The 19,105-nt window shown below is 41.2% G+C and overlaps 1 protein-coding gene across 1 annotated transcript in view; it reads left to right on the plus strand.

Annotated features, from left to right (window-relative positions):
- The window catches only part of USH2A (usherin), a gene marked incomplete at its 5' end in the record, with an annotated part of 1,334,617 nt that overhangs the window by 488,464 nt on the left and 827,048 nt on the right, over positions 1-19,105 (plus strand). Inside the window, 5 exons of the mRNA XM_082250984.1 lie at positions 5,762-5,888; positions 6,811-6,912; positions 8,449-8,637; positions 12,728-12,858; positions 17,397-17,670. Of these exons, the coding sequence (XP_082107110.1) occupies positions 5,762-5,888; positions 6,811-6,912; positions 8,449-8,637; positions 12,728-12,858; positions 17,397-17,670 (823 nt within the window). The remainder of the gene's footprint in view (positions 1-5,761; positions 5,889-6,810; positions 6,913-8,448; positions 8,638-12,727; positions 12,859-17,396; positions 17,671-19,105) is intronic.

Below are 19,105 nucleotides of genomic sequence, written 5' to 3' on the forward strand. Positions count from 1 at the left end.
CTGCCAGCTGCTGCTATACCACCCTCTAAAAAGCGTTCCACAGTAGATCACTCTTAAGAGGGTGGCAAGGTCTTAAAGAGAACTGAAAGTGTCTCTATTATTTTTGTACATTTTCAGTCATTTCTGATACCTTTTACATGTGACTTCTTTTGTTGTTTTCAGTTGCGTTTTTTACTATTGCTCCCACTCTGACTTCTGTAACAACACTTCCCCTCACCATCTTTTTGTATTGCAGTGTGTCTTAAAGTGGATGTAAACCCTCACATATACCCAGTGAAGTGAACAGCCTCAGATGATACACAGAGATGAAACAAATCTCCCTATATAAATTTTGTTTGTATATCTGCTGTCTTCAGCTTTATATACTGTATACATCGTGTTAGATTTTTTTCTTCCTGTTTCAGCAGTGGGAGTGGAGTCTTGGCATACACAGTGTGACAGCTGATTGGAGGAAAGGCACACCCCCTCCCCTCCACATAGGCAGAGGAACGAAGGATTGTGCAGAGCTGTGCTGTGAATAGACCAGCTATCTGCTAATCTATTTATAGCCCCCAGCCCGACACAAATTTGCAGCTACTTTTATCTCCTGTTGCAGAGAACTTGTTAGAAGTTATCATGCTGATAACAGAAGAACGGAGCAGCAGAAAGACATGGGATTCAGGGCTTTGGATAGAGATAAGTAAACACTACAGATATATGTACCCAGGTCAAATTTCATGAATCGGGTTTACATCCACTTTGACCATATCTGGACTGGAAGATTTTCCCCCTTAATGATCAGATCATATTTTGCAATTCGGCACTGTTACTTTAACGGACAATTGAGCGGTCGTGCGACGCTGTATCCAAATAAAATTTATGTCCTTTTTTTCCCCACGAATAGCGCTTTCTTTTAGTGGTATTTGATCACCTGGGTGATTTTTATTTTTTGCGCTATAAACAAAAAAAGAGCAACAATTCTGAAAAAAAAAAACAAAAAAAACAATAGTTTTCACATTCTGCTATATGACATTCTCAAATTTTTTTTTTTTTTTAAATCAACATTTTTTAACATTTTAGGCCAATTTGTTTTTTGCTACATATTTATGGTTAAAAAAAAATCCCAATAAGCGTATTTTGATTGGTTTGCACAAAAGTTATTGCGTCTACTAAGGGAAAGATTTGTCATTTTTATTGTTTTTTATTTTTTTACTAGTAATAGCGGCAATCTGCGATTTTTAGCGGGACTGCGTTATTGCGGCAGACAGATTGGACACCTAACTGACATTTTTGATACTTTTGGGGGGACCAGTGACATTACTACAGTAATCAGTGGTAAAAAATATGCACTGTTACTGTAATAATGACACTGGCAGGGAAGGAGGGTGAACATTGTGGGTGATCAAGGGGTTAAATGTGAGCCTAGGTGAGTGATTCTAACTGTGGGGGGCGTGGCTTGTAAAATGATCATAGAGACCTGTGTTCCTATATAGAAGGATCACGGGGGCTCTGTGATCATTCCAGGGGGAAGAATGGTCAGCTGTGTTTTCAACAGATGACTGTTCTTATCTCTCAGCGGGGAGCGATCGCAGGTGTCAGGCAGCAATCGGAGCCGCCTGCCCCGTGCATCGGCTTCCCTGCTGCCAAGTGGGGGCGGGAGCATGCCGCTGGCGGCGCTCGCTCGCCCGCCCTCTAGCTGCCTGCACGAGACCGACGTAGGTCTACATTGGTTCGCGCAGGAGGGCCCCACTGCCACAGTAAAAAGGCAGCGGGCAGCCCGGAAGCTGTTAAGCTGGCCACACTTTATACAATTTTCTTGTTCAATTTCCTTTTAGATTGATCTTCAACTATGTAGTGCATGGGCCTGCCTGATTGCATGCAAATTGAAAATGTTTAGGTTTGATGTTATATTATATGGTTTTGGTAAATCTAAGGGAAAATTGTACAAGAAAATTGTTTAATGTATGGCCAGCCTTAACTGTCAGTGAACCTGTGCACACCTGACAGTTTCTGAAACAACACATTATAGGGCTTAACGAGCGAATCTTAGACATGACTACCAAACTGAGAGTGAGAAATCTTCTTCACATACTCAATGCAACATTTGGAATGCTGCATCATTTGTAACAATTTTAACGCTAACTAAGGACACTTTGATGAGACAGCATTTAATAAAATGCTCATTAATTTCATCATTAGCAAGGGTATGCCAAGAAGTAAGCCAGTTCCTTATGTCACGCCCAATTAGCATCTCATGCTCATAATCCCATTAGTATTGTTGAATTCACTAATGGAGAAACTAATAGGCATAATACCAGGGCACATTAATTGGGCATGACACCAGTTCTGGTTTTAATTATTAAACTACAATAATGAAATGCATGTTTGTAAAATATCAAATGTTTAAATAAGGCTGAAGAGGAGATAAAATGTTTCAGAAATGCCGCAGTTTAGCCTGAACGTGTTTGGTTTTTAATTTGTAGTTGCAGTTTTTTTTTTGTGCTTGGAAAGTTTTTCTCCAGTTGTAATATCAGGGCTTGTTGTTCAGTGAGGGAAGACCAGTATCAGAGGAAGAATCTGATGCAAAAAAGTTTCTCCTATGATCCACATTGATAGGTAACCCCATACAGTATTGCAGCACTTCTTACAATTACAATTTCGAGATAAAAGGGCCAGTTACCACTCTGGGTGGGTCCAGGAGACAACCGGGTGCAAATCCAGCTTATCATTGTGCAGTACTTTAAGTAGAACTATAGGCAAAACTTTTGTTATCCTTTTGGACAGAGCAGGAAAGGGTTATAACCCCTGTTGGATATTTTTTCGCCATCTGTCTCCTATTGCGGAGATTTCCTGTAAATCAAGGGAATCCTTGGGGACCCCCAGATCACCAGATCTAGTGTCCCCATTGGAAGATTTCCCCTCTATTACTTTCCTGGGCGCAACCCAAAATTTGGGGTAATTTCTCTTAATTTCACTTTCAATGACAATGGTAAACAGGACCAATGGAGAGGGGGGAATCTCCTCAATGGGGGCAGAGACCGCAGTAAAAACTGACAGGTGTTCAAATCCCACTCCATCCATAACTAAAGAAACTGTTTTGCCTTTAGTTATACTTCAAAGTGGAACTTTACCCATAACAGCTTGATAAAAAATAATGTTTTTACCAAGGAACATACATTCTACGTTAATAATTATACTACCATAATAAGTATATGCTGTAAATTGCCTCCAGTATTGTTACTGTTCCTTCTTGCTGGAGGCTGCCATTTTGCTGAAGCCCAGAGCCGCTAACAAAAGTAAATCATAAAGTGGAACTAAACCCATTGATTTGACAGTTTAAAAAAACAGTTACATTCCTGGAATGCCGGGATTGCTAACTGTCACATTTGCTTGTATCCTCAACCAAACTGTCAAACCATCAAATGACTGGTGTCATAATTGATCACATGTGCAGCACCACGGCAGTTGCATATCAAAGCAGCTTCCTTGGCTGTAAAGGATGGGAGTGTTTAAAGCGGTAGCATACTCAGCTTTTTAATTTTTATCTACAGGTAAGCCTATAATAAGGCTTACCTGTAGGTGAAATTAATATCACCTAAACCTGCACAGTTTAGAAGATATTCACCCTGTATGCAGCTGCTGACACCAGCGGCGCATGAGCTCTGAAGGTCCGGCGTATCTTGCCGGACCTTCAGAGCTCCTTGCTGGCTCCTTGCCAGAAAGTGAACTCCCGCACACATGGGCGGGAGTGACGTCATCGCGACTCCGGCCACTCTCAGCGCCGGTGCCACCGAACCCGGAAGTGACGCCAAGGGAACATGTCAGCTCCCTCAGCGGTGTCCGGGCGACCGTGTAGGGCAGGGGTCTTCAAACTATGGCCCTCCAGTTGTTCAGGAACAACAATTCCCATAATGCCTAGTCATGTCTGTGAATGTCAGAGTTTTACAATACCTCATGAGATGTGTAGTTCCGCAACAGCTGGAGGGCCGTAGTTTGAGGATCTATGGTGTAGGGGCTTCATTCTAAGGTAAGTATTTCATAATGTGCTAGTATGCGATGCATACTAGCACATTATGCCATTGTCTTGCAGGGGTTTTTTTTTTTTTTTTTTACACAGGGGATACAACCGCTTTATTTATACTTTAAGACTGTCAGCAGATTGGCATCTACAAACTCGGCAGTGCCTAAAAATGGAGAGCAACTGAGCATGTGCAGAGCAGGGTGAAAAAGTGTATTACTAAATAATAAACAGTATAGACACTTATTTTTAACATGTTATTTTTAATGTTTTACAATGTTATACCTGCACAATGGGCCATCGTGACGTGCTCTAGCAGGACGTCATTTTCTGACTAAAGTTCCACTTTAATAATAATCAAGGCTAGATAATGGCATCAAACCAGTCTTCTTTGCAAAAATATTTATTTGACTAAATCGCAAGAATGATGAACCTTGGCACCCCCGATGTTTTAAAACTGCATTTCCCATAATGCTCAACTACATTGCAGAGTGCATGAGCATCATGGGAAATGTAGTTCCAAAACATCTGGGGTGCCAAGGTTCGCCATCATTGGATTAAAGTGAGGCTGTTAGGAACTGGAATACCTGCTGGGTCTCTGTGATCCACAGACCTGAGGGGTGCAGTTCCAGAGTCCACCAGTGGGTGTCTTCTAGCAGCCAGCAGGTCCAAAGAGCTAAAGCAGAACTTAAAGAGTAACTCCACTTTAGTTGAGAAAAAAACATTCCCCTCTGGGTGATCTCTGTACGTTATAAGGATTTTAACAAACTTTGTTGCAGATTCCTCCCTTTTCTTATTCTGAAGTATTCCCTGTATGTTTGTCTAAATCTGTGTGGGAAAGTGAGTCTAATTGGAGTGGTTTCATAATTATCAATCAGCTGCTGCACTTGCAGGGCTCTAATGAGGAACGCTGCTGCAACTGCATCCATTTAGACATGATTACTTATTCGGAGTATCTCACCAAAAGTGACATTTTTGTTGCAGGGGGTGCCTGATATCTGACTTGTATCTTAGGCAGACTTCTGGGAAAATTGGTGAGCCAATCACACAAGCAGGAAATGAGGTTTCTGGGGTGTGGTCAGTATATATTCTTTGTACAGAACAATTCCAGGTAGCCATATTGCATTGCATTTTATAATAAATTACAGATCTGCAGATTGAAAAGAAAAGATAATTTTTAATAACATTCAAATACAATATGACTTGTGTCGCAAATGTATACGCTATATTATTTTTCTTTATTTGATATTTTTTTTCCCCACAAAGTGGAGTTACCTTTTAAAGTATAACTAAAGGCAAAACTTTTTTTACATTTCTTTAGTTACTTCCTGGTTTCATGCCTAAGAAAATGATGTCATACATCCCAGGAGTCTTCAGGAGAGGAGGGGGGGTTTTCACAGCTCAGCACACTCTCCTGCATGCATACTTGAGCTAAGGGCAGGAAGTAAATGCTACATGAATCATTTGCCCTTACTCAAGATGGCCACGGTCGGAAATGCTAGGGTGTGTTTTTCAAAGTGATTTCTTATCAAAAAAAAAAGCATGGAGACATGGATTGATGGGGGAATTTGCTTTGAACATTAAAAATAAATGAAATAGTGTTTTTGGTTTGTGGTGTTCAGATGCAATGAAGATCCGCTTTAAAGAAACGTCTGAACATTGGAAAATACACATATGTGTTTCACAATGGCCGTTTAAACAGTTATATGCAAATTGAGATATAGTATAAAGATTGTATTAAAATATATATTTTCCATTGGTTAGGATTCAGCAGTGGCTGTAACACCCACAAACGATGGCAATAAAGTCTACAATGACAACAAATGGCATGAGGTTATTGCGAGGAGGAGCCAAAACACGGGATACATAAATGTGGATGGAAAGTATACAGGTAGAGTCACATCTCTGAAGACATTATAAATTATTCTACACCCTGAGAGAAATGGCAAAATGTTCCAAATTATACGGCAAAATATGGATTTGTGCCCGTTCACACCAGCGGGCACACATTATAGAGTGCATAACATTGTGACGCATTGCCAATCATTGTAACATGCTGTGTTGCAATAAAATGTATACCGACATCATTTTATTCCAGCGCACACCAATGCAGCGCATTTGTGTAAACAGGCTCTACAGAAAGCATTGACCTCAGCGTTAACATGGGACAGTAGGCAGGATATTATACTTGACTAAACAATATCATAATTTAACAATAATTATTAAATAAAGAATGCAGACACCAAAAATATGGAATAATATGGCCGCGGCCGTTTATTACTGGTTTAAAACAGATTAAATATTCAGTAAATATCATCTTAAAACCAGCCTAGCCACTACGGCTCAGGCTTTATCAAATAAATAAAATTCAATAAAATTCATTAAAACATCCAGTAATAAAACACTTGTCCCCCTTTGTAAACAAAGGTGACCACGTAATAAAAGCCGCGACAACAGGGGAGGGGGGGTTGGGGAACCTCTTCTGCTGCTGCTCCTGAGGGGAATGAGCCCCTCACAGCTGGGCTCACCTATTTATATGCTAAATTCCCGCCTGAATTCTCCTCAGAGTTCCCCGCGCCACTGCAGGTGCATCTCAGTCACCTGCAGCTACACGTGACTCTTTACCTCAGGTACCTCATCCCGCCTTTTTCCCTGAGGAAAAAACCCGGGAAGAAGCCCTACTGACCTGAAACTGACCTCTATTGATTCTAGCACTCCCCGTCACTTCTCCCATGTGGAAAAGGGGGCATATAAAATGCCTACCCTTTTCCTTTCATTCTTCTCAACTTGTGTTTCTTAATCTCTCTCTACAGGTTTTGGTTCCTCATCAGGTGCTGGTACAGTGATTGGTGATAACACTGGTGTATATATTGGAGGGCTCCCAAATCACTTTTCAATAGAAAGAGATGACACAGGTAAGAACTTGCATACAATGTATATTTGTCATTTCAGGGTAACATTTAGTAGCCACCACATAGCCCTGCTATGCAAAGTTGACCTAGTTGTAATCCACCTCTATGACAAAAATAGAGGTCTCTGTTGTGTAGATTTGTAAACATGAGAAAACTGTGCTCAATGTGCCTCTGTAAAATGGTCCCTACTGCATTCTATAGCATTCAAAAATGTGGAAATGAATAGCAATACCATAAGAGCCGGTTCACATTAGAGCGATCCGACTTGCCGGGGCGACCTCACAAGTCGCGGTGCGCTGCTCGCACCGCGACCTCGGAACGGCCGGCACGGACTTCATAACATTGAAGTCTATGCAGGTCGCTCCGGGTCGCCCCAAAGAAGCTCCGGACCCTTTTTCTAAGTCGGAGCGACTTGTGTCACTCCTATTAGAACGGGTCCACAGCTTCTCTATGGCAGGCGACCTACGGCAACCTGTCAGGCGACCAGGTCACCTGACAGGTCGCCCCAGTGTGAACCGGCTCTTACTGAGCACATGTGAGAGATCTTCAGCTGTCCTTGGCAAGTCTGAGTATCTCATGTAAGGAGGAGCAGTGGGAGTAGAGGGTTTTGCTGGGATGTGTCCTAGTATTTATTAATTTATTTTTAATATTTTTAGTTCATTGCTATAGCTGGCAGCTCTCCATCCATACAGAGGTTTTATAGGTGGCCCTTGTACCCACAACCCACTAATAAGTGTCTAGAATGGTCTTTATTCTGTAGCGTCCTGCCCTAGTCGGGCTAAAGTTGGTCTGGTCAGGTATGGTCTTTATTCTGTAGCGTCCTGCCCTAGTCCGGCTAAAGTTGGTCTGGTCAGGTATGGTCTTTATTCTGTAGCATCCTGCCCTAGTCCGGCTAAATTTGGTCTGGTCAGCTTCCCCTAAGCTTGGTGGTTGAATGCTCCTGTCTACCTCTGGAAGAAGCTTCCAGAAATAGCTGGGAGGGTCTGCCATTGAAGTTATGAAGATTCATCTGGCCTCAGTCAATCCATGGGATGAGGCACCCAGAAGGTGGCTGGGAAGAAGATAAATGTTTAGGATGCCTATTTAGACTGTTCTCATCCTGGGGTTGCTGCCCCTGGGAGGCAGCCTGTGTACAGGAGTTGCTGTTTGGGCCCCTGCATTTGCAACGCTTACAGCCTGAAGGCGATCTGATTAAGAGAGATTTGCTGGAGGGTATTACATGCAGAGGCTGGTCTGGAGAAGGACCCTTTCTTGTGTCGCATGGAGGCTGGGTGGCAGACAGCTGTCCTTGGACTTTGTAAGTAAGACTTTGATTATGGATCCCAAGTGTGCATGTGCTTGGGAATGTAAGTGCCAGAAGTTGCTGTAAGGAATGGGACAACTTGCATAAAGTAAAGGAACTCTCTCTTATTATCCAACACTGCAGTGGAGACACAAGAGGGGAAATACTGGTTAGGTACTGAAGGTGGAAATAAAATGCTTTTTTGTTGATGAGATTTCCATGAGCATAGTGGAATACAAGTTGTTTTTATATCTTAGGTGACACTGAAATTGTTCGGAAAAGTTTTATTGGCTGCCTTGGTGACATATACATACAGACCCGTGACAGCTCTACAGAAGAATGGGACCTGCTGGACTGGGATATGGCAGAAGAAAGACACAATGTCTATGAGAAGTGGGAAGGATGTCCACAGACTTCAGATGATGGAGCACATTTCCTGGGCTTTGGTAATATAAATGACACATTTTTCTGCTTTTAAGTAACTAAGCGGCTGAAAGAAAGTGAAAGAAAAACTGTTTGTGTTACCTAGAGTGTTCAATTGTCACCATCATTGTCGTTGTTGAACCTTCTTAAGCTGGCCATACATGGATCAAAAAATTCCACGTACCAGCCAAATTTCTATTGATCGACTTGGGTACAACAAGCCTGTCAGATTTTTGGCATGCAACTACTGCTGGCGGCTATAGCAGTAATCATTGTGTTCTGCTTGCTGGGAAGGCTCCCCCTGCCCCCCTGCCAGCAGCACACAACAGGGCTGCGAAAGGCGGAAAGGAAGGAAGGAAAGAAAATTGAATGATCTATGGGCTGCCTTAGAATAAAACTATCATTATATACTAGTTCTGGTATGTTAGTATGTTAATCTAGCAACTAATATTTTCTGAACAAAAGATCAGGGTAATCAGTAGTCTGCCTCAATAGGGATATTCGCCTTCTCGTTTTTGTCAAGTTTATCATTTATCACCGAAATTGAAAATAAAAAAAAAATCTTAAATTGTGGTTGTCCCCAGAACAGGAATTGGGGGGGGGGGGGGAATCTTCCAGTGGAGATACTAATTTTGCTGACTTTGGTGACAGCCAGGGATTTCCTCCCTTTGGAGGGATTTCCCCTCACTTACTGTTTTAGTTATGGGACAGGAAGTAAAGGTAAATTTCCGCAATGGGACACAGATGGAAAAAATAAAACTGAGAGGGGTTATACCCTCCCTTACTCTATCCAAAATGAAAAAAAAAAAAAAAGTTTTGTCCTATGCAGGAACTTTACCCATAACAACTTGAAAAAAAATAATGTTCTTTAGCAAGGTACATACATTCTACATTAATAATTATGCTACCAATACTAGTGTGTGCTGTAAATTGCCTCCAGCATTGTGCTTGTTTCTTCTTACTGGAAGCTGCCATTTTGCTGAAGCCCAGAGCCCCCTGAGCAGCAGTAAATTATTAGGCTGTCAGCAGATTGGCCTCTACATTTTTGGCACAGAGCCTAAAAATAGAGAGCAACTGAGCATGTGCATAGCCGGGTGAGGCAGTGTATTACTTGATTTTAAATAGTATAAGCACTTATTTTTAATGTTTCTCATAGCTATACCTGCAAAAGGGACCAGTCTGAAGTGATCTAGCAGAACTTACAGTATATTTCTGACTAAAGTTCCACTTTAAGACAACTTTAATACATTTTTACAAAATAATTTTAGATTGTAATCCTAGCCCTATGTAAATCCTGCTATACTTACTGCAGATACTGTATTATAATAATATTAATTTATAGAAAAATGTGTGAATCTTGGATAAAAGCTGTGCAAATTTTTGGTGTAAGCATTAATAAATAGACCCCCAAAGTACTCAGCATAACAACTCTGCAGCTAGCAATTTGCAAATCAGAGACCTTCTCCAATGACAGTTTTTCTATAATCCTGTGGAAATTGTGGGGAATAAAACTGAACTCCAGGAAAGTGTAAAAAAGATACAAATGAAAGCAGCTGTGTATTCATGATTGCATCTTGCTTTTTTTGTTTTAACGCAAACAATGTGAGGGTTTCGATTAGTATCAGCCCTCCGCCTAGCAGAGCTCAGACTGGGGGTGGGAAAATCAGCACAAGAAGCCAGTTAGGTGTGTTGGAGTGCAAGGAGCATGCTGATAGAAGGAGAAAGCAGAGTAACAGAGAGATTAATTTATCACATTGTCCAGTTACAGGGTGAAGTGGGGAGAAGATTTCAAAATAAAAGTAAAACATCAGTAGTAGCAGAGAAAGATCAGGTCCCCTCACTTGCCAGGCAGGGTTGTGCTGTGTGGCAGTACTGTTAAATCTCATGACTGGATGGATAGAAATGTAAATCCTTAGGGCAGGTTATACAGCTTGTATATACTGTATGTATTTAGCTATTTGCCTGGAGTTCAGTTTTTTTTTTTGCTTTCTTAGAATGTATAGAAACATAGAAAAGTGACGGCAGAAAAAGAACAAGTAGTCCATCGAGTGCCCATTTTTTTTTTTTTTTTCGCTTACCAGTTCTGGTCCAGAAGGATTTGCCCCCTTAATGATCAGGCCATTTTTTGCGATTCGGCACTGCGTTACTTTAACTGACAATTGTGCGGTCATGCGACACTGTACCCAAAATGTTTTCCCACAAATAAAGCTTTCTTTTGGTGGTAGTTGATCACCTGTGCGATTTTTATTTTTCACGTTATAAACAAAGAAAAAGCGACAATTCTGAAAAAAAAAAAAAAAACAAAAACAAAAAAAAAAAAACATATTTTTCACATTCTGCTATATAACATTCCCAAAAAATAAAAAATAAAAATTTTTCATCCTTTCAGGCCAAATTTTTTTCTGCTACATATTTTTGGTAAAAAAAATTGCAATAAGCGTATTTTGATTGGTTTGAGCAAAAGTTATCTTGTCCACAAACTAGGGGAAAGATTTATGTCATTTTTATTTTATTATTTTTTACAAGTAATGGCGGTGATCAGTGATTTTTAGCGGGACTGCAACATTGCAGCAGACAGATTGGACCCCTGACTGACATTTTTGACACTTTTGGGGGTACCAGTGACATTACTGCAGTAATCAGTGCTAAAAATATACCCTGTTACTGTAATAATGACGATGGCAGGGAAGGGGTTAACCTAGGGGTGATCTACGGGTTAAGTGTGAGCCTAGGGGAGTGATTTCTAACTGTATGGGGGATGGGCTTGTGAAATGATCACAGAGACCGGTGATCCTATATAGAAGGATTTCAGGCGCTCTGCGATCATTTCAGAGAGAACGTCAATAGCGAGCCAGCCTTCTCTCAGAAGGGAGAAATCGCAAGTGGCCGGCGGCAATCAACATCCCCGCTGTTTAGTGGGGGGGGGGATTGTATGCGACGCTTAGATTATAAACAGCAACATGATGTTAAATATTGCTGATTTGGAGTAACATTGTCTGGGTTTACTAGTACTGATTTAAGGTGGCCTTACTCTATGTAATCTGATTGTACAATTTCCTTTAGATTCACCAAAATGATATAATAGGACACACCTGTCTATCCTTTCACTTTGCATCCAATCAGGAAGGCCCCTGCACTACATACTTGATGGCAGATGTAAAGGAGATTGTATAAACAGATTGTAAAGTGCATGGTGAGCTTTAGTGTGTGGCCAACTTTTGGCTGTTGCTAATGAAAGAATGACAGGGACACAATGTGCACTCTTAAGGCCCATACACAGGATAAGAAAATCGGAAGTAAAATTTCATCCGACAAACGATCTGCCGATTTTCGGATCGTTAGTACAGTGCTTTCGACAGTCGATTACGGATTTTCGGACAACAAAAACTGGATGTGCAGGCTATAACATTTTTATCGTACGTCAACACAACGTCCGATTTTCATTTTAATCAGTACAGTTTTTCGTCAGAAAAAAATCGTAAGAGCAAGACTAGGCATGCTCAAAAACGAAAGAACACATACAAAACAATCCAACACATGACATTTCTTCTGAAGTTGAATTCTGTCATACGAGAATTTTCGTATCAAAGTAATGCCTCGTACACACGTACCGATCGTCGGCCGAACGATCGGCCGTCTTTTGTCCAGGGCTGTCGTGTCTGTTGAAAAGTGCAAAAGACTGCACACAAATTTTGTCAGCCAACAAGCCGACTGCAGAAGTGATGTCATGTGATGGTTAACTTTCCCTGTGTTTTTTCTTTTCTGAGCATGCCCAGTCTTGCAAATCTGCTGTCTGTCGGCCGAAATCTGTACTGACTGGCGAACAATCGGCCGTTCTGGTGTCGTCATACAAAAATTTTAATGCTTGCACGACAGATTTTGTTCGGCCGAAAGTGCGCTGTCGGCTGTCGGAAGCATCATACTAACAAGCCTACAATCGGCCGATCGGTCGTCGGCCGAATCTTTTCGGCCGACAATCTGCACGTGTGTACGAGGCATAACCTCCTCACTTTCCACATCAGACTAGCATGCAACCAAAAACGGACGACAGATCGTTTGATAATCTGATCGTGTGTACAAGGCTTAACATGTATTGTTTCTGTGTCTTTGTAGGCTTCCTTGAACTTTATCCCACTGTATTTCCTGGTGGTCCGGATATTGATATATCTTTCATGTTTAAAACTGACCAGCTGAGGGGGATTCTGCTTTTCATGTATGACAAGGACGGGCTAGACTATATCATGGTAATTATGATCTGATTTGCTGAGGAACATAGGGATACATGTGCTATGTGCAAAATAATCCATTGCACCCAATCAGACTGCATCTTTAATTGATTTCTCTACAATAAAGTGAAATATGACTGATTGCCTTTTAGGGAATTTAAAAACCAAATTGCCCAGAAAATATTCTTGCAGGAGGATAAACGAGATAAATGTAAACAAATCTGGTTCTATGGATAAAAACCTCATGCCACCCAATTTAAGGCTTGTTCACATGGGCGTGTTTAAGCGCATGCCCATGTGAGGGCTCACACAGGAATTCACGGTTGTTCTGTGCATTTCATGCAGGCAGTCCCATTCCTGTCAATTGGGACACAGAGGCTGCAGCGATACAGCCGCTACTCCCAATCTGAATCTTATGACACACACCCACACCTGCATGGACGTCAAATTGGGATCACTCGCTGTGTCTGTGCAGCTTCTGCATCCCAATAGATATCAATGGGACTGCCTACATGGGGATGCATGGAACAACTGTGCATCTCCCTGTGGGCATACACAGCTCTTGCACGCACATACACTTAAGTACGCCTGTGTTTCCTTAAAGTGATTGTAAAGCTTCATGTTTGTTTTCATTAAACTAACAATAATCTTATACTAACAGTGCCTTGTGAAAGTATTCTGCCCCCTTTTGCGACCTTTTGCCACATTTCAGGCTTCAAACATGAAGATAAAAAACTGTAATTTTTTGTGAAGAATCAACAACAAGTGGGACACAATCATGAAGTGGAACGAAATTTATTGGATATTTCAAACTTTGTTAACAAATAAAAAACTGAAAAATTGGGCGTGCAAAATTATTCAGCCCCTTTACTTTCAGTGCAGCAAACTCTCTCCAGAAGTTCAGTGAGGATCTCTGAATGATCCAATGTTGATCTAAATGACTAATGATGATAAATAGAATCCACCTGTGTGTAATCAAGTTTCCGTATAAATGCACCTGCACTGTGATAGTCTCAGAGGTCCGTTTAAAGCGCAGAGAGCATCATGAAGAACAAGGAACACACCAGGCAGGTCCGAGATACTGTTGTGGAGAATTTTAAAGCCGGATTTGGATACAAAAAGATTTCTCAAGCTTTAAACATTCCAAGCACTGTGCAAGCGATAATATTGAAATGGAAGGAGTATCAGACCACTGCAAATCTACGAAGACCTGGCCGTCCCTCTAAACTTTCAGCTCATACAAGGAGAAGACTGATCAGAGATGCAGCCAAGAGGCCCATGATCACTCTGGATGAACTGCAGAGATCTACAGCTGAGGTGGGAGACTCTGTCCATAGGACAACAATCAGTCGTATACTGCACAAATCTGGCCTTTATGGAAGAGTGGCAAGAAGAAAGCCATTTCTTAAAGATATCCATAAAAAGTGTTGTTAAAAGTTTGCCACAAGCCACCTGGGAGACACACCAAACATGTGGAAGAAGGTGCTCTGGTCAGATGAAACCAATGTTTGGCGTAAAAGCAACACAGCTCATCACCCTGAACACACCATCCCCACTGTCAAACATGGTGGTGGCAGCATCATGGTTTGGGCCTACTTTTCTTCAGCAGGGACAGGGAAGATGGTTAAAATTGATGGGAAGATGGATGGAGCCAAATACAGGACCATTCTGGAAGAAAACCTGATGGAGTCTGCAAAAGACCTGAGACTGGTGCAGAGATTTGTCTTCCAACAAGACAATGATCCAAAACATAAAGCAAAATCTACAATTTAATGGTTCACAAATAAACATATGCAGGTGTTAGAATGGCCAAGTCAAAGTCCAGACCTGAATCCAATCGAGAATGTGTGGAAAGAACTGAAAACTGCTGTTCACAAACGCTCTCCATCCAACCTCACTGAGCTTGAGCTGTTTTGCAAGGAGGAATGGGCAAAAATTTCAGTCTCTTGATGTAAAACTGATAGAGACATACCCCAAGCGACTTACAGCTGTAATCACAGCAAAAGGTGGCGCTACAAAGTATTAACTTAAAGGGGCTGAATAATTTTGCACGCCTAATTTTTCAGTTTTTTATTTGTTAAAGTTTGAAATATCCAATAAATTTCGTTCCACTTTATGATTGTGTCCCACTTGTTGTTGATTCTTCACAAAAAATTACAGTTTTATATCTTTATGTTTGAAGCCTGAAATGTGGCAAAAGGTCGCAAAGTTCAAGGGGGCCGAATACTTTCGCAAGGCACTGTACCTGCTCTGTACCTGCTCTAATGGTTTTGCCCAGAGCAGCCCCAATCACCTCGTGTGGGGTCCCCTGCCAGCACTCTGGGCTCCACCCCTACACCAAGTGCCGCCATAGCAAGCCACTTGCTTTGGGGGCACTTTTTCTAGTCGCTCCTGAGCCCTGCTCTGTCTGCCCTGCTCTGTGTGTCCTTATGAAAAGTGTATGCATTGGATAAATGTACTGAATATATTTCTTTTATTTTCCCAGACACACACTTTAAATGTCACCTCTATGGTTCTTATAAACCATGGTTCTTAAATAAACAAGCATTAAAATGATTCTAGAGGATTCATTTTTAAATAACAAACATGTTATACTTAACCTGCTCTGGTAATCCTCTTCTTTTTTGGGTTCCAAGTCACGCTTTGTATTTTCATTCACACACAAAATGCTACTTGGCCCCACCCCTCTCTTTTCTCATTAATAGCAGCAGAAGCCAATGGCTCTGCTGCTGTGTGAGCCAATCAGGAGAGAGAGAGAGACCCGGGAGAGCTGCTGCTCTCATGCGCAGTGCTGGATCGAGATGGGGCTCAGGTAAGTAAAGAAGGGGGGGGGGGGGGCTGGAGCTTCCCCAAAAGGCATTAAGGTGAAAAACCTTGAGCCTTTAAAATCGCTTTAATGTTGAACGCCAGTCTGCAGTAAAATATTATTTTTATACATACCCACTACTCCAAAAATGACAAGGTTTCATAACTCATCCTGCATTGCACATGATGATTTTGGAAAGGCTGTGGCTAGATTGGCTAAAGGCTACGTTTTGAAAAAGTGGTTTTGGTTGTTCATTGAAAACAATTTGCATTTTAATGTTTCCCTATGTATTTTAGCCATGCAGGAAATATAATTTTATCTAAGTAATTGAAGTGCTATTCGGTAACTTGAATTAATGCAGAGAAAGAGGTGTAAATCACACACCCATTAAATAAAATATCACCTTTGGCCCCTTAGAAAGGTCAGGATCATATAAGCTGGCTGGGGCACTGCTGTCTCTAGGGCTCACTGATTCTCATAGCCACTCTCACTACTTTTGATAATTCCCCTTATTTATTTGATCACGGTGCACATGCTGCATGACCTCTTCCTTCTCGAAGTTATTGTATGAATATATTCTATGAATACCTCTCGCTTGCATTGACTAGCAGTGTTCTACTACAGATGAAGTGCCTAAGGGCTAGTTGCAATAAAGACTGAGGTCTCAAGTGGGTCATGCTAGGTCAACCAGGCCTCAAGTACACAACTTATTCCATGGTCCCACGACTGAATGGTTCTGCTGTTTAGAACTAGAATATGGGTGGATATTCTGACCAGAAGCCACATCCTATCCTAAGGATGTCCCAGTTGGTAGTGCAGGTGTCATGGTGTCAATGAGAGGGGTGATGATAAAACCAGTTGGAAACCAGCAAGTACAGCGGCTTCAGAGGAACAAGATCCTGTGGAGAAGAAGATTGCTAGACCTTGGATTAGGAGAAGTATTAATGTTTGTTAAAAAAACGCTATTAAAAATAAAAAGCAAGACATTGCTAAAGAGCATGTCGGTTTAATTTGTTATGTGTCTGGAGTTATGCTTTAAAGGACAACTTTACTTTTTTAATTTAAGATATCCTTTATCCCTTCTCATAGGGATATATTATTTTTTCAAAAACAGTCCCGCCAGGCCCTGGGACAGGCATGTGACTCTGACCATTGCATGCATGTGCAGTTGTCACGTTTTGAAGGGAACATTATAAAGCTTTAGACAGGGACGTGCATTAAAGACATCAGGAGTGGGAATGCAGATAAGTATTTGCCCATGGGGAATCCACTGAAGAGGGAATGGGTCCTAAAGTGAAGTTGTCCTTTTCACACACACTCTACAGAGAACTACCTTAAAAGTGGCATATTTTTGTAAATTGTATTGCACAATTACTACTTATTTACAACTTTCTTAATAAATATCAAGGCGTAAAATCTGTAGGGTTTCTATCAAGAAGTCTGCTTACTTGTTGAATGTTTCTGTCCAACTTGAAACCTATAGGGTCCGTATGAGCTAGCACAGAGGGTGGAGGGTGTGCTCCTCCTCTGAATCATTCAACTAAGTTTGTTCTGAATTGATCAAGTTACAATGGCTGCTCCCAGCATAGTGATAGTAGCTAGCATCTTGAAAAACAGTAGGGTAACTATGAGCAGTCTTAACGGCTGGCTGGAAATAAATAAATAATATATTTTTTTTATATATTCTTATTAAAAATATATAGGTTTTATGTTATATATTGATACAACAATATTTTTTTTTTTATTTCAGGTTGAAATAAACAATGGGATTGTAACCTTTCAATTTAAAACAAAGTTGTCTCTGACACGAGTAAACTTGTGGGCTGGACTCTCGTATTGCAATGGCCGATGGAACACAATATACATAAAGAGAGAAGGCTCTGTCTTTTCTGTCCAGCTCAATGCCTTGGTAGAGCGGGTCATTGACTCTGCAGCATCACCGATTGAAGCCATCTCTACAGTGTATGTCGGAGGAGTCCCAGAGACGGTGGGGAGCTCCTTTCCAGAACTTCATAGTCAACAAGGTAAGCGGGTCAATATCCGAAGCTGTTCCACACCTTTAACCTGAATCCCCACCTAAAGCAAAACTGAATTTTTGTGACAAAAATCTGAAAAAAACAAGAAGGCCTGACTTACTCCTCAATGCTGCTCACAGTAGGCCATTCATCTATGACAGTTTGTCTTCTTATTCAAAATCTAAAGTGGAACTTTACTGTATCTGAGTGCCACAAACTGAAAACAATAGTTAATTCATTTAATGTCATTCAAAGTAAATAAACCCATTGATCCATTCCTCTATGCTTTATTTTATTGAGGAATCACTTTGGAAAATATCCCCAGCATTCCTGCATTTTGAGTAAGAGCAGATGATTCATGTAGAAATTACTTCCTGGAAGTGTGTTTTAGTGAACACAAAGACAATATAATACCCAATCTTTTGGTAAGATGATGTTACGCCGAGTATATAGATACCTAACATGTCACGCTTTAAAATTGCGCACAATTGTGGAACAGCGCCAAATTGCAGTACTTAAAATCTCTATAGGAAACGTTTTAAAGGCCTTTACAGGTTACCAGTTTAGAGTTACACAGGAAGTCTGGTCCTAGAATTACTGCTCTTGTTTTGACGTTCGAGGCGAAGCCTCACATGTGATGTGTGATCACTGTTTACATATGCATGTGGGACCTACATGTTAGTTCGCATTTTTGTGTGAGGATCGAGGCACCTTCATTTTTTTTTATTTATTTTATGTATTTATTTATTTTATACACTGTACCTTTAATTTTTTTTCTTGGATCAACTTTATTGACATCACCAAGGATGAATGATAGGTTATCTTTATGGAGAGATCAGAGGTCTATTAGACCCTATATCTCTCTTCTGGCCTCCAAAGCATCTGATCAAACCGTGATTTGAACCGGTTTGATCAGATGCTTTCACAAGCTGGGAATGGCTTGTTTACATCAGACGGAAACCAGAAGTGACTTAATCCTCGTTGTTTCCAGTTTCTGATGTCACATGGTGGGAGGAACAACATCAGTTCCTCTCACTGTGTACTTGGAAGCCAATGCTACCAGTTGCATCCTTATCGGGCTTCCTGAAGGGATGACAGGGGGAATACCTTCTGCTGCCTGTAAAAGTAATCCAGTGGTTGTATTGCTGGGATCACTGTTATATGATAGGAAATTGCCATCTGAAAATAACCATGCCTGGATCATGACTGGTGAATGGATGGGAAGTAATTAAAAGAGAAGTAATGACTAAAAAACTATTTTTTGGTTATACTTCTCTTGTGGGTCACAGGAGTGCACTTACTTGTTGCCCAGAATCAGCTGACAGCGAGCTAAAATCCACTTTCGGCTGACGTCACCGAGCGGCTCCAGGCTCTGGAAGGATTCCAAGCGTATTGTTGGGATCCACCAACAGGCCTGATCAGCATCTGGCTCTGGTTCTCAGTA

This window comes from Pelophylax lessonae (genome assembly GCF_965119305.1).
Source record: "Pelophylax lessonae genome assembly, chromosome: 3".
NCBI lineage: Eukaryota > Metazoa > Chordata > Amphibia > Anura > Ranidae > Pelophylax > Pelophylax lessonae.